At 43.0% G+C, this 14,934-nt stretch overlaps 1 protein-coding gene across 1 annotated transcript in view; it reads right to left on the bottom strand.

Moving 5' to 3' along the window:
- syt17 (synaptotagmin XVII) overlaps positions 1 to 14,934 on the bottom strand; it is a 95,535-nt gene that overhangs the window by 31,456 nt on the left and 49,145 nt on the right. The window contains exons 5-7 of the mRNA XM_070856724.1: positions 12,876 to 13,498; positions 9,296 to 9,416; positions 8,944 to 9,099 (exon numbers count right to left, since the gene is read on the bottom strand). Coding sequence (XP_070712825.1) covers positions 8,944 to 9,099; positions 9,296 to 9,416; positions 12,876 to 13,498 — 900 coding nt within the window. The remainder of the gene's footprint in view (positions 1 to 8,943; positions 9,100 to 9,295; positions 9,417 to 12,875; positions 13,499 to 14,934) is intronic.

Raw genomic sequence — 14,934 nt, 5'->3', positions numbered from 1 at the left:
TTGCATGGCATTAAGCTGAGACGGCATGAAAACAGTCTGAGATTGGATGCCACCAAGCATAGACGGCATTACAGCACTAAAACATTGCGTCGCTTCCGCCTGTGCTGCAATGGAAGCTGTCAGATCACCCATCACACGTGGCATCAGGTCTGGGTCGCCACAGTCTCTCTGGGAGTCTACCATCCTTTGCAGACTGGAAATAATGGGGTCCGTGGTGTGCGCAGAGCTCTGTGCAATGTTGGAGGTGGACTCCTCCACGCTCTATCATTGGTGAGAGGCTCTCGGGTACCCTTGCCATTGCACGTATCCTCTCTGTGTGCAGCCCCGTCGCCCTTCTTCTAAAGGCCTCCCCATTGAGGTCCTCATCTGAGTCCTGTGTAGTAGAACTCACACGTGAACTTTCCCTCCGGGGAGCTGACCCCCTAGCTACCCTTTCCCCCTGGCCTTGCTGCAGCCCACTTGTCCCCGATGCCTCACCCTGTGCAGATCCCGCTACTATAGCAGCCTCTAAAGAACACGTAGTGTCAGTATCTGAGCTGGTGCCTGCGGGTGAGACATGCAGTGACGCGATGTGTTCTTCCTCCTCCTCTTCTCCCGCCTCGCTCTCTATCGTGCCCTCAGGGTCAGGCTGCTCATTATCTGAAAGCTTAAAGGCACAAGGGTCGGGTTAAGGTGAGAGGAGGGGGGCAGGAAGGGAGAAATGCATTCATACAGCATGATTAGCTGGACAGTGCGAAATGCTTGTGGGGTGAGGGGTAAGTGGGATGCGAGAAGAAGGAGTCGGGATGAACATACCATTGTTGTCCCCAAGGGGGTCAACGTTGCCGATGACCATGGCGTCCACCACCTGACACCCAATGATTTGCAGCATTCGATACTCCAGCTCAGACAGTCGGGGTGTCGGCTTGTCCCCGGTCTGGGCACACCTGGTCCCTTCTGTTGTGAGCCACCTTGGACTGCAAGAGAAAGCAAAGTGTGTGAGTGAGTGTGGAGCAATGTGTTTGGATGATGTGCCTACCATAGTTGAATAGCTGTCATTGTGTGCAAGGTGTGAGATGTGGGTGTGAGTCTTGGTAGGTAGAGATTGTTGGTGGGTGACTGCTGAGCGCGTGGTGCTTTGAACAATGTGTGAAGACTGTGGTACAGATAGTGGTATGTTGAAGCATTCACTCACCCTAACCACCCAAGTGAGGTTGTTAAGTTTCTTCCTGCACTGTGTGTTGGTCCTGGAGATCACAGTGCTGCCCAAAACCTCCCTCCACATGGTGCGGAAGACTTGTGGTGAGGGCCTCCTGCAACTGACCGGGTAGGGCACTGCCCACCATTTCTCTACAGTGAACACCAATGCCTCAAGTGCTCGATCTCTGAATCTGTGGGCTCTCTCCCTGGGGTGTGGATCCACCATGAGCACCCCTGGGGCAGTCCTCCAGCACCTTCTCTTTGTTCTGCTTCTGCGTCTGCTCCTGCCCCTGATCCTGCTCCTGCCTATGCTCATGCTCATGCTCATGCTCATGCTCATGCTCATGCTCATGCTCATGCTCATACTCATACTTGCACTCGCTGAGACAGCTGCACAGCCAGCAATGCTAAGAATGAGGTGCTGCAGCATCAATGAACCTCCCTTTAAGTAGTGTAAAAAGCCTGTGGCACTGATGAGTTGCGATTAGACTGCACCCGATATTGGTCCACCCTTTGAGTGTCAGGCCAATGAGCTTGGGTATTAAGACTTGATTTAGGATTCCAATCATTTTACTGAGCAGTGAGCATGAATTTTTCGTGTAGTCTAAAGCTTTTGTGCCTGGCGCTAATTCTCCAACTTTTCTACTGACACCTTCCATTCCTTGGCTATAATGAATTTCTGGGCCTCAGTGCCACTAGGTTTATTCAGTGTACTAGCACCTATGGGAAAAGTTCCACTTTTAATGTGGTGTGACACTAATTCATCATCTCAAATTGTTTCCCTCCACTAGCGGCAGACCTGCAACCACCAGCAGTTTATGTCCATCACCAAATGCTCTCGGCAGATACAACATATGGAATGATCACACTGGTACTGCTGGTGTTAGTCACACAAAGTGACAAAGTACAACAATCTCACATCAGTGTTTATTGAAATTCATACTGGAACACGATTCTTGTTGACATTAAGCGTCTTACATATTAGCTGTTGGCTATTTGAATCAGTATGATATTGGCTATCAAAATATACAGTGAAATTGCTATAACCTGTAACATTGACAGGATTTAACAAGTAACAATACCTCATTTTAATAACCAGCAAAAGAAGTTCAACAATATACAGTTAAAAAATCATCTTAGACCATAGACTTCCTGTTCTACATAGCTTCGCGCCACAACATTGGATGCATTAACACTGTGTCATCGGGGCAGGCCTGCTTAACTCCGCATCTGATAGGCAAACGCTAACTGAATCATTGCCTGAAGATATGAGCAGAATTAAACACTGACTAGATAAAGTGAATTTCTTCAGTGATGAGATCAGCCAACAACTGTTGAGATGTTGCCCGTCCACCTCTATATTAGGTGAAAGTTACAGGAGCTCAGCTGACCCTCAAATTACACTAGAGAAAACAAGGAGTAAAGATGACTGGAAGCGTTGGTAGAATATAGGAATCCTCAAGACCCCATTTTACATGATATAAATATCCTGGCCTCAAAGATTCTAAGGGCCTGGAGATGCAAAGCCACCATTATCTGAGTGGGTAGGGTTGACCATTATCTGAGTGGGGAGGTTAACCATTATCTGAGTGGGTAGGTTGGCCATTATCTGAGTGGGTAGATTGACCATTATCTAAGTGGGTAGGTTGACCATTATCTGAGTGAGTAGGTTAACCATTATCTGAGTGGGTAGGTTGGCCATTATCTGAGTGGGTAAGTTGACCATTATCTGAGTGGGTAAGTTGACCATTATCTGAGTGGGTAGATTGGCCATTATCTAAGTGGGTAAGTTGACCATTATCTGAGTGGGTAGGTTGGCCATTATCTGAGTGAGTAGGTTGGCCATTATCTGAGTGGGTAGGTTAACCATTATCTGAGTGGGTAGGGTTGACCATTATCTGAGTGAGTAGGTTCATCATTATCTGAGTGGGTAGGTTGGCCATTATCTGAGTGGGTAAGTTGACCATTATCTGAGTGGGTAAGTTGACCATTATCTGAGTGGGTAGATTGGCCATTATCTAAGTGGGTAAGTTGACCATTATCTGAGTGGGTAGGTTGGCCATTATCTGAGTGAGTAGGTTGACCATTATCTGAATGGGTAGGCTGGCCATTATCTGAGTGGGTAGATTGGCCATTATCTGAGTGGGTAGGTTGGCCATTATCTGAGTGGGTAGGTTGGCCATTATCTGAGTGGGTCGGTTGGCCATTATCTGAGTGGGTCGGTTGGCCATTATCTGAGTGGGTAGGGTTGACCATTATCTGAGTGGGTAGGTTGTCCATTATCTGAGTGGGTAGGGTTGACCATTATATGAGTGGGTAGGGTTGACCATTATCTGAGTGGGTATGTTGGCCATTATCTGAGTGGGTAGGGTTGACCATTATCTGAGTGGGTAGGGTTGACCATTATCTGAGTGGGTAGGGTTGACCATTATCTGAGTGGGTAGGTTGGCCATTATCTGAGTGGGTAGGTTGGCCATTATCTGAGTGGGTAGGTTGTCCATTATTTGAGTGGGTAGGGTTGACCATTATCTGAGTGGGTAGGTTGGCCATTATCTGAGTGGGTAGGGTTGACCATTATCTGAGTGGGTAGGTTGGCCATTATCTGAGTGGGTAGGTTGTCCATTATTTGAGTGGGTAGGATTGACCATTATCTGAGTGGGTAGATTGGCCATAATCTGTGTGAGGAGATTGACCATTATCTGAGTGGATAGATTGTCTATTATCTGAGTGGGAAGGTTGACCATTATCCGAGTGGGTAGGTTGTCCACTATCTGAGCGGGTAGATTGGCCATTATCTGAGTGGGTAAGTTGTCCATTATCTGCATTGGGGAGGCTGATCATTATCTGAGTGGGGAGGTTAACCATTATCTGAGTGGGGAGGTTGACCATTATCCGAGTGGGTAGGTTGTCCACTATCTGAGCGGGTAGATTGGCCATTATCTGAGTGGGTAAGTTGTCCATTATCTGAGTGGGGAGGCTGATCATTATCTGAGTGGGGAGGTTGGCCATTATCTGAGTGGGGAGGTTGACCATTATCTGAGTGGATAGGGTTGGAACATGGGATGAAATGTAATTAGGCCAGGTCTCTACCCCTTTTACTGCCAGTCCAAATTTCCAGCCAATTTGGTAGCAGACATATATGTCTGACAATACATGGGTAGCTATATTAAGATGATAAGCAAATTACGGAAATACATCATATAATGTATTTTCCATTAATTTGACCCAGCAATGCTGTACACAAGGGACTCCTGTGCATCCCTGGTACTCAGCTTTACTCAGGGCTGGAGGCAATTTAACAATTAAAAGATTAGCTTCGGCAATGCAGCTGATTCATTGCATTACTGAAACTGGCATAATGGAGCGGCAGTAATTAAAAATAAAACATTTCAACATGTCCCTTGGACCATCGAGGCCCATTTATGCTGCAACAAGGTGCCACAGTGACTTTCCGATCCAACACCTGAGGCAGGTGCCACAACTGCACCACAAATGGCACGGACACCTACCCAAAAAGGGAGGGAGGTGGAATTCATTCAGATTTCAAAATTCAGAAATCAATGGGCTGGATGTGGGGGAAGGTGTGTAATCAGGTGAAGGGACATTATGGACATGATTCTAGTCTGAAGAAACTACGCTCTAATTTAACTGAAAGGAGATAGAAAACATGGGAGGAGGGCTTCATGTTCAAAGTGCTCCCCTTTTTACTGAAGAAAATTTTACTTTTAACAGATATTTCTCCAATTGTTCTTTTTTAAACAAAACATCAATTTTATTGCTGAATGGAGACCCCACCGAGTAGAATTTTGATCCCTGCTAGCCCTTGCTGCGGGCTGGGAAATTCACATTTGCAGCCTGTGACATGGTGTCCCAGGCTGATATCAGCAGCTCTGAAGCTGATCTGAAATAATGTACTCCACTGTTTGCAATGGAGCCACTGTGTGGTCTGCACAGCTCAGCTATTAATTGGATAAACGGGAGAACAATTTTACTTTATATTCAGTAACTTTTTGAAGTGCAACCTTTTTTCACATTCATAAAATGTTCATGGTTTGCTCATACTGCTCAATACATCCTTTATTCCATTTAAGGAAATCATAACCAGCCTATCGATTCAAACCACAACACATTTCCATTCATCATACTTCAACTATTATTTCCAACTAACTCTTTTCAAAATCTTTTGACTAGCCCTATTTTGATTCATGAATAAATAGAACAATGTTTGATCTAGACAAATACTTTTTTTATCAAGCATTTACTCACGCCAAATATAGGATTACAACCAACACAGAACTGGAATTTAGTGATCAGCAAAAATCAGGACCTGGTTATGCCAACATGACGATGTTGTAAGAGAATCAAAGACTTTAGCACTGAATCTGTGACATGTTCCAAGCTCCTCGGTTTTGTATATATTTCCTACAATATGCAATATTTCATAAATAATAAAATGGATTGCTGTCACAAATGCAACAGATCCAAAATGATGGTAAGTTAAAAACATGCATTTTTAAAATGTAAAGTATGAGTGCTCCTACACCCAGTAATTTACTCCTTGTCGCTACTGAGAAATGTATATCTATTGGCACCAACAATTTACAATATGCATATTTAAATACTGAGTGCTAATGAGATCATAAAAAGACCTTCAGAAGATAATGACCTGGATTTTCGGTTGTCTAACGCCTCAGTTAGCAGCCGGGAGGGGGGGGTTAATGGAAGCCTAAGAGGTTACCGACCGGGAGCACAGTTTTTAGTGCCCGACCAAAAATTCATTCGAGGCTCACTGGGGGCGCAAACCAATAGCGCCTGGCTGCTGACGATCGCTCTGATCATGATGTAGCCCTAGTGCAACACGCCCACTCGATAATTTCAGTGCATGCACCTTATTAAACGCCCGCCAAGAACAAGGTCTGGAAAAATAGTTGGTACAGGCTTGCAGAGTCGTTACCTGGTGGTTACTTAAAGGGATCCCTCGGAGGTCACAGTCAGTGCAATGTTTACACACAGCACGGTGCATGAGCCTGAGTTTGCAGCGGCAGTCAGACATAACAGTACAAATAAGTTGAAAACAAGTGATTTTGAAAACTTTAATGGGTGCATTACTATGCTGCACCTTTAAGACTCGGCTTTTCCCGGGATCTGATTCGGAGTTCCGCGCATACGCAATGGGCCTGCTGAATGTACCGACCAAACTTTTGTTGTCGCCTCCCCTCAGTTCTGGTGTGCAATGGCTGATTTATCGCCCCAGTCAGCTCTTCGACTGATTCTCATGAATTTCTGGGCAGGAGGCACAAACTTTTACAAGGCACTAAAAGTACCGCTCCGCCTGGGTTAATGCCACAACCGAGGCACGACCAAATTTCTCCCCCGCTGAGTTCAACAGCATGAGAGAGTTCATTTAACAGTGGTAGATACAATCATTAATCCTTAGCAGTCATAGCCTGGTAATTATGCAATGTTATGTTATCATAGCAACACTAAGTGTGATCACATCAAACTCCTTTGTCTAAAATTTTAACAAAGACATCAATCTCTTTTAGACATAGGCACATCAGAGAATTTTTGAAGCAAGGCACCTATACAGCATAGTACTTGAATCAGTGAGGTTTCCCAAATATTTGTCCATCATAGTGTGCAAAATGGCTGCAACAAATTGGATGTTGCACTGATGCTCCAACAGTCTCCTGTTGAAGGTGAGTCGACTGACCGCGTATCTCTGTTTAAGCCATGGGTCTGGGATATCTGTGACCGAGCAGTGACTTATCCAATGCACCCTAACTGCTGGAGGTGCTACATTTTCCAAGCTTAGTGATTGCTCAGCTGTGGTGGTACAATAAATTGTGCTGGTGGAAGTATCTCTGTATCTGCACTGATGCTTGGTATAGTTGTGTTGGATTTATGCATAGTTTCTGATAGAGTGTGTGGTGAAGTGGTGCTTCCCAGGTTCTTCTGTAAAGAGACAAAAAAGGATAGGTATAGGAAAGGCACCAGTGAGGTGGTAAGTCACAGTCAAGTATTTCTACTCTGTAGGTACTGAAAGGCAGTTAATGTTGCATTTAAAGCAAGCTTTATCATAGATATGTTTCCTAACTTTTTTTGTAGGCTATGTTTAATATCCATTAGGTTAGTGGTAGACAACATCACATGGAGGGAAACATACTTACTGGCAGATAGCCCCATTTGGCTTCATTCACCCCCAGGTCTCTGTAGATTCTGTTAAAATTAATAGATCTTGTTGCCCCTCAACTGGTTGAATGTGGTCATCCTGGGCAGGCAGGGAAAGGAAGGCTATTGTTTTATGGTCTTTCTGACAACATGGAACATTTTCACTTCTTTCTAGGTTCTTTATACTGTGGAGATGGCATTCATCCAACTGATGCTCTTGTCCAAGGCCTGGATTATGGATGTGTTTGGGCTCCAGAGCTAAAAACTACTACCTTCCTGACCAATACTACCCGCGTAATGAAGGTCTCTTCAGTGTCAATGATGTTGTGAGCTATACTTCTGAAGTTTCCAATCAACACATCTGGATTACCAGTCAGTTTTTTTCCCCCTTATTAAAAAGTCAACAGGATAATTCCCCACTTACTAAAGTGGTAGATTGTGATTATCACAGCTGAGCACCAAGTAAAGTCCAGCATGGCAGCTAATTCTGCATTCCTGGTTGTTCACAAAGTGAGCAGTTTACACAGATGATTCTTCTGTTAAGTCAACTTGATAGGTAACACCGGAAACTCGTTCCCAGCCTTGCTATGCTCCCCTGTTGGCAACATTAGCGACTTACTTAACCAGTGAAAATGCTGCTAATCAGCCGGGTGCGTTGAGGCAGTCAGGAAAAGTGGAGAGGATATGAAACATAATTTAGTTACTGTTGTTTTGGCAAGGAAATAATAGGGTCTGAAGGCATGATTTGCATTGTTGATTCACAGATGCTTTTGTTGAAAAACTTGCACCAGTAAGCAAATTTATAAATGTTAGCTGTCATCTGTCAAAACATTGTTTTTGTATTTCACATAGAAACTATTAATTAGCCGCTATTTGCCGATGAGATATTCAGTCCTTCTAAAATACAAAATTATACTTGTTCTGATTTTGTTTTTAAATGTATTTTACCACTTACAAAAGCACCAAATCAAAATAAAATACAGTAAACATAATGCATGTGCATGAGAAGCAACATGGTATCGAATAATAATATACTATAATATATTGCTTTCCAATTTTTCACATTTTATGCTTATATTTCAATAGATAAAATTGCATTCCTTTTCAAATGATAATAGGAAGGCTCATTCAGGTAAAGGTATTACCCAATGTAGCACTAATCTATATGGACAAGAAGGTCACAAGCTCTGTTCCTGGTTTGCACTGTGTTAGCTGATCTTAGCTTGGGCAGCAATTGTCAGCTGCAATTGACGGCAGCACCCCTGAGTTAGAAAGGAGATAACTAAAGCATGATTCCTGCACCTGATTGTTATCCAGTCATACTCCTGCTGAAAAACATACATGTATGGATGCCCCTATACATGGGCTCAAGCGCAATGCCCTCCATGGTAGAATATTCAGAATAGTCTGCCACGGCTTATTAAAGAATTTAATTTCTTCACTAAATAAAACTAATTAGTTGGATATATATTATTTAAATATATATATATTATATATTTCAGTTTTCTCTCATTCTCTGCTTAAAAATGCAATTAGTGATTCTCATTGAATATTAATTAACTGACAATCAAAGATGAGTATGAGCGGTCTTACCTGTAAAAACTAAGCTGATATCTTCCAATTCTTCTGATGGAACTTTGAAACTGAAGGATTCATTGTAGAATGGGTCTATGGTGCCCTTCATGCAAGATGTTTTTTTTGTTTTTACCAGTTTTAATCCATGCACCAGTTGAACTTTAACAAATGGATCTATCAAAGTTTTCAGAAATGCAGAACAAGGTTAACATAGTTATAACCCATAATGTCTCACATGAAACATATAATCAGCTCTAAGTGATAACTTGCTTTATGTGTATTACCTGCTTTACAACAGACTTAAATACCAAATCCTTACCAGTTTATTATACAACAGGCACCATTAAATATTAATATAACTCTTCTTTACCTGATCCTTGGCACATGTCTGTCTGAAGGAGTTGTTTGGCCCTAATAATATCCACATTTAGTCTTCCTGCACTTGGCAAATAATTAAGAGAAATCAATAGTTCCCCTAGTTCAACTTCATTCTATAAGAAAACAGTGTTAAATTAGAATACAGAACAGTTGCATGAATGGATTTAATAAATAAGCATACACTCATGCCTAGGAACAGCTTGGTTTCATATTTAGGATATAAAGCATTTGCATTGACAGATTTTTGTTATTTGCAGCCACATATTCACTCGCTTGCATATTCATATGTGACAAGGAATATGTTCCTGTTGGAATCAAAGTCACTTGCAAGGTTTCTGGCATAACATTCTATCTGGCAATAAGGCGGCGGATCTTCAGCTCCTCACGGAACTGCTAGCCTGACTGCTGCTTTGTAAGAGTTTTTTCTTTATTTCAGAATCTCAGCAGCACAGGTTTGCAATCGATGAAATGGTCAGGCTCGCAACCATCTCAGGTTTCTTTGAGTGAGCTGAATTTTCTTTTACAGGGATTTTGTTGTACTTGAATATTTTTCTTAAAATGTCGTAACATTTGCCGTGTTTTGTATCCCACTATGGAGTTCGTTCTTCCCAATATTTAGCTGCAGTTCCACATAAATGAACTGTCATGCATGAACAGCTATCTTTCTGAAAGATATAGGAGCCGAAGGTCACTGGCAGCCCAAGAGGCCGCAGGCTTCACAGCAATGCAGTAGGCACTGCAAGCCATTCTCCACCTGCTCCCACAATGATTTAATTGGCAGAATCCAAGAACCATGGCTGGGGTCAGGGTTGTGTCCCTTCATAGTGGAAGTCCTCTCTGCTGTACTTTATGTTTTTGGGATGTGGGTGATGATGAGGCTGAATTTATTGTCCACCTTGAGTTTCCCAGTGAAGATGGTGGTGAGCCTTCTTCAGTGATTGTTTTTACATAGAATCTACAACTTGCATTTATATAGCGCCTTTAACAAAGTAAAACAGCCTAAGTTGCTTTACAGGAGTGTTATCAAACAAAATCTGACACCAAGCCACATAAGGAGATATTAGGACAGGTGACCAAAAGCTTTGTGAAAGGGATAAGTTTTAAGGAGGGTCTTAAAGAAGAAGAGGGAGGTAACGAGACAGAGCGACTTATGAAGGGAATTCCAGAGCCTAGGGCCAAGGCAGTAGAAGGCAGGGCTGCAAATGGTGGAGCATTTAAAATCGGGAGTGTGCAAGAGGCCAGAGCCGGAGGAGCGCAGAGATCACGGAAGGTCATGTGGCTGGAGGAGGTTACAGAGATAGGGAGAGGCGAGGCCATGGAGGGATTGAAAATCAGGTTAAGAATTTTAAAATCGAGGCATTGCTGGACCTGGAGCTGATATAGGTCAGCGAGCACAGGTTGATAGATAAACGGGACTTGGTGCGAGTTTGTCAGCAGAGCTGTGGATGAGTTCAAGTTTATGGAGGATGAAACATGGGAGGTTGGCCAGGAGAGAATTGGAATAGTCAAGTTAGAGATAACAACGGCATAGGTGAAGGTTTCAGCAGTAGATGAGCTGAGGCAGGGGTGATGATGGGTGATGTTATGGAGGTCCAAGTAGGTGATCGTGGTGATGGAGCCGATGTGTGGTTAGAAGTTCATCTCAGGGTCAAATACAACACCAAGATTGTGAATAGCCTGTTTGAGCTTCAGACAGTGAGAGGGATGGAGTCAGTGGCTGGGGAACGGAGTTTGTGATGGGGACCAAAGACACTGGCTTCGGTCTTCCCAATATTTAGTTGGAGGAAATTTCTGCTCATCCAGAACTGAATGTTGGATAAGCAGTGTAACAATTCAGAGTGGAGAGGACAAGAGAGGTGTTGGTCAGGTAGAGCTGGGTGTCATCTGCATACATGTGGAACCTGATGTGTTTTCAGATGATGTCACCAAGGGGCAACATGTACATAAGAAATAGGAGGGGGTCAAGGATAGATCCTTGGGGGACTCCAGAGGTAACTTTGCAGGAGCGGGAAGAAAAGGCAATGCATGTGATTCTCTGGCTATGAATGGAGAAATAAGAATGAAACCAGGCAAGAGCAGTCCCACCGAGCTGGATGACGGAGGAGAGACATTGTAGGGACATGGTGTAGTCAACTGTGCCAAAGACTGCATGATAGGTCAAGCCGGATGAGGAGGCTTAGTCTACCACAGTCACATAGGATGTCATTTGTGACTTTGATCAGTGCCGTAGCAGGGGCGAAAACCCGATTGGAGAGGTTCAAACATGGAGCTGCGGGAAAAGTGGGCACGGATTTTGGAGACGACAACATGGTTCAAGGACTTTGGAGAGTAAAGGGAGGTTGGAGATGGGGCAATAGTTTGCAAGGACAGAGGGATCAAGAGTTGTTTTTAGGATATTTGGCCCAACTGGTCCATGCTGGTGTATATGCTCCACAGAAGCCTCCTCCCAACCCTCTTCATCTAACTCTATCAGCATATCTTTATATTCCTTTCTCCCTTGTGTGTTTGTCTAGATTCCCCTTAAATGTATCTATGATGCAGCTTTATTTTTACAATGATGTGTTAGCCACATAGTGGGGGACTAAAGTCGCATGTAGGCCAAGCCAGGCAAGGATGCCGGGTTCCTGTCCTTGAAGGACATTGTGAACCAAGGTAGATTTTTATGATGTAACCGCAATTTTCTCAGTGATTTGTTTTGCTGCTAGCCCACAACTGACAAGATTGATTGAAGTTGCTTTCCCAGTTCGCCCTGTTGTGATTTAAGATCTAAATATTTGGTTTGCTAGTCCAACAGCATAACAACTACACGGTCATGCCCAGTAATGACTAATTGGAAGAATGGAAACTCATTTCTTGTGTATCAAGTATCATTATTAGACACAAGTGCATTATTCTACTCTTAAATGCAATATCAAATACATACTTGAAGCATAATTTCAAGTATCACATATTTCAAAAATCGCCTTAAAGTAACAAATTGAATAAAATATTGGTGATTTCCACAGTGAACTGTTTTATCAATATCATTCGTCATAGCCTCACAGTGAGAGATAAAGAAGCTCACCATCTGTTAGAGGATGTTACACTATAAATAACCACATGTAAGCCTGGTCTTCTGCTCAGCCATTACGTGGTGCAGCGGGGCTTCTGGCGCCATAAGGATGTGACCCTCGCACCAGCCAAGTGAGAACAGGTTAATTTAAATAATTTTGGTAACTTCTAGATTCTGCCCAGGAGTCTGCCTGGGAACAGTCGGAGAATGGTTGCAGTGAGACTCAGAGGCTAGACACAGCATTGCGTGGCCAGTGGACTCTGAGACAGCTGAAGAGGGGGAAAATTAATTTTACATTTTTCATACTCATGGCGTTGGGGAGTTAAACCAATCAATCAAAATCAATTCAACTCCCTTCAAGAGATGTAACTTTATATTCCCCCTCTGCTGCCTATAGCAACACTGGACACCAGGGATGCAGAGGTGTCCCTGGTCTCCAATGGTACTAAAGTGCCAATGACAGGAAATACATTGAAACTCAAACGGAAATCAAAGCCATAGAATCTAATTCATATTTTACCTGCGAGCTTGGAATTAGTGCTTTCCACCAATGCCCACCTTTTACAAGGTCAACTTCATTTAAGGACATTGCAACTTTTCCAATGACACAATGACGTGAAAATTTATCAAAGTCAACAACCGATAAAAGGAGAGTCCTTCTCTGAGCTTCTAAGAATGGGATTTCAAATGTATATCGCTCCTCAAAAACCGGGTTCTGGGTTTTGCGTTTAACACCTGTTTGCCTTGAGTTCTTCTGATCTGGTAAGAGACACATCTTAACGTACGGATTTGAATGAGCCATATCTTGTCTGGATCCATCATACGAGATCGGAGGAGGGAGATCCCTGGCTTCAATCACTCGCACTATCAAGTAATTATGCAGGAGATCAAACTGAGTGCTGAAATGGAGCATGCCAAGCTGATATTTGGACAGAATCTCTTCGTCAGTCAAAGAGTCGACATCATCACTGCTCGAATCAACAGAGTAGAGCCTTGGCTCGAATTTTCGGAAATAGTCCTCAGGCATGTAGGGTTTTCGGAATACCTTTGGTTGAACTATTTCTTTCTTAGATCCTATTGCCCAAAACTCAATAGGTTTGATATCAACTAATGGGGAGCTTGGTCGTCTGATGGCCTCTAGATCTGCAAAGTTGGGAATTCAAACAAGAAAAATGAGCAATGTTAAAGAAAAGCTAACTATTGGAACTGAGAAAATATGTGTCCTGGTATGCTAAATAAACCAGCTACAAATTAGTCCATTGACATCCACATTCCTCGTTTTGAGATTTTCATTTGCCTGGAATTGGCTGAAAATTGCGCCATAGTAATGATGCACCAACAACGCATGCCATTATTCTAACGCAGAAGTTCCAAGAATTTATGGCGCAAGTGGCTTATGCCATTACTTACATCACACCATAATTTTCTGGGACTTTTATTACCATTGTTACCTCTCACCAGAAACAGCTAGACGGTAATTATCAGAGCACTGCCCCCATTATAATCAACTACGATTGTGAATTTGATGTATTTAAGTTACTCTTAGCGCCGCTGCCACTTAATACTGAAAAATAATGGTGCTGTAGACCAGGTAGTGGTGTGATTTATGGACATATATTGGAGGAAGCAGCTTGATTTGCTTCCCAGGCTTTGGGAGTCTCTGCAGAGCTTGGCACAGGCCACACACAAACTCTTGCCTATTGACCCATATTAGCAGGCAATTAACATTATTGGGAAACAATCTAAGAAATCCAGACATTGCTCTTAATCAATACAAAGAAGCCAAGAGAAAGCCTGATCACAGACAGTCACTTTCATACTAGCAGCCACTTAAAATCCTGCCCTTAAAGAGGACTGCAGCCATATGATGCACAGATGAAGATACCTGCAATTAAAAGTCCGCAATGATAAATAATTGTTTGCATTATAGTTTATAAAAATCTAATAAATATTCATCTTGGTGTGCATCTAATTTCAATAAAACAACACATAAACATATGTAATATCTAAATGAAAACAGATACAAAATACCTTAACAACAAAATTGAATGATTTATCTCTTTAAAATGTTATCCACAATTACATTTAAGAATATATTTCAAATTACTATAGCTAAAGATATAAGGTTGAACAAAATGATTAGTCTGCTAACTATATGGTCCTTTCGATCAATGATAAATTAGCTTTACCAAAGCCTGTATAGCAAATAAGACAGAGCAACCTGCCCTTAACGCCTTTTCCATTGTCAATGCTGGAGCTGTGAAGCTGAAAGAGTTCAGCTGCTTTTGACAGCCCAGTGAGCCACTGACCAAGTGATGGCTTCTAACATCATAGACCACCAACTGCTTGACCTTAGGAGCTCTATTCTACCTATAGAATATGCCAGAACATTTTAAAACCGGCTCGATAAACACATGGGGCTGGATATTCCGGGGGGGGGGGGGGGGGGGGTCAGCGGGCACGATCAGTGGCGGATCCTGTGAGAACGTTTTTCTTTCCCCAGCGGGCCAGGACCCCGCTGCCACGCGCCTTTCGGTGTCGGGTCTGTCTGCGCCGAGCAGACCCGACATTCAGCGGTG

Source organism: Pristiophorus japonicus, chromosome 15, assembly GCF_044704955.1.
Source record: "Pristiophorus japonicus isolate sPriJap1 chromosome 15, sPriJap1.hap1, whole genome shotgun sequence".
Lineage (NCBI taxonomy): Eukaryota > Metazoa > Chordata > Chondrichthyes > Pristiophoridae > Pristiophorus > Pristiophorus japonicus.
This window is presented reverse-complemented; position numbering and strand designations above follow the sequence as displayed.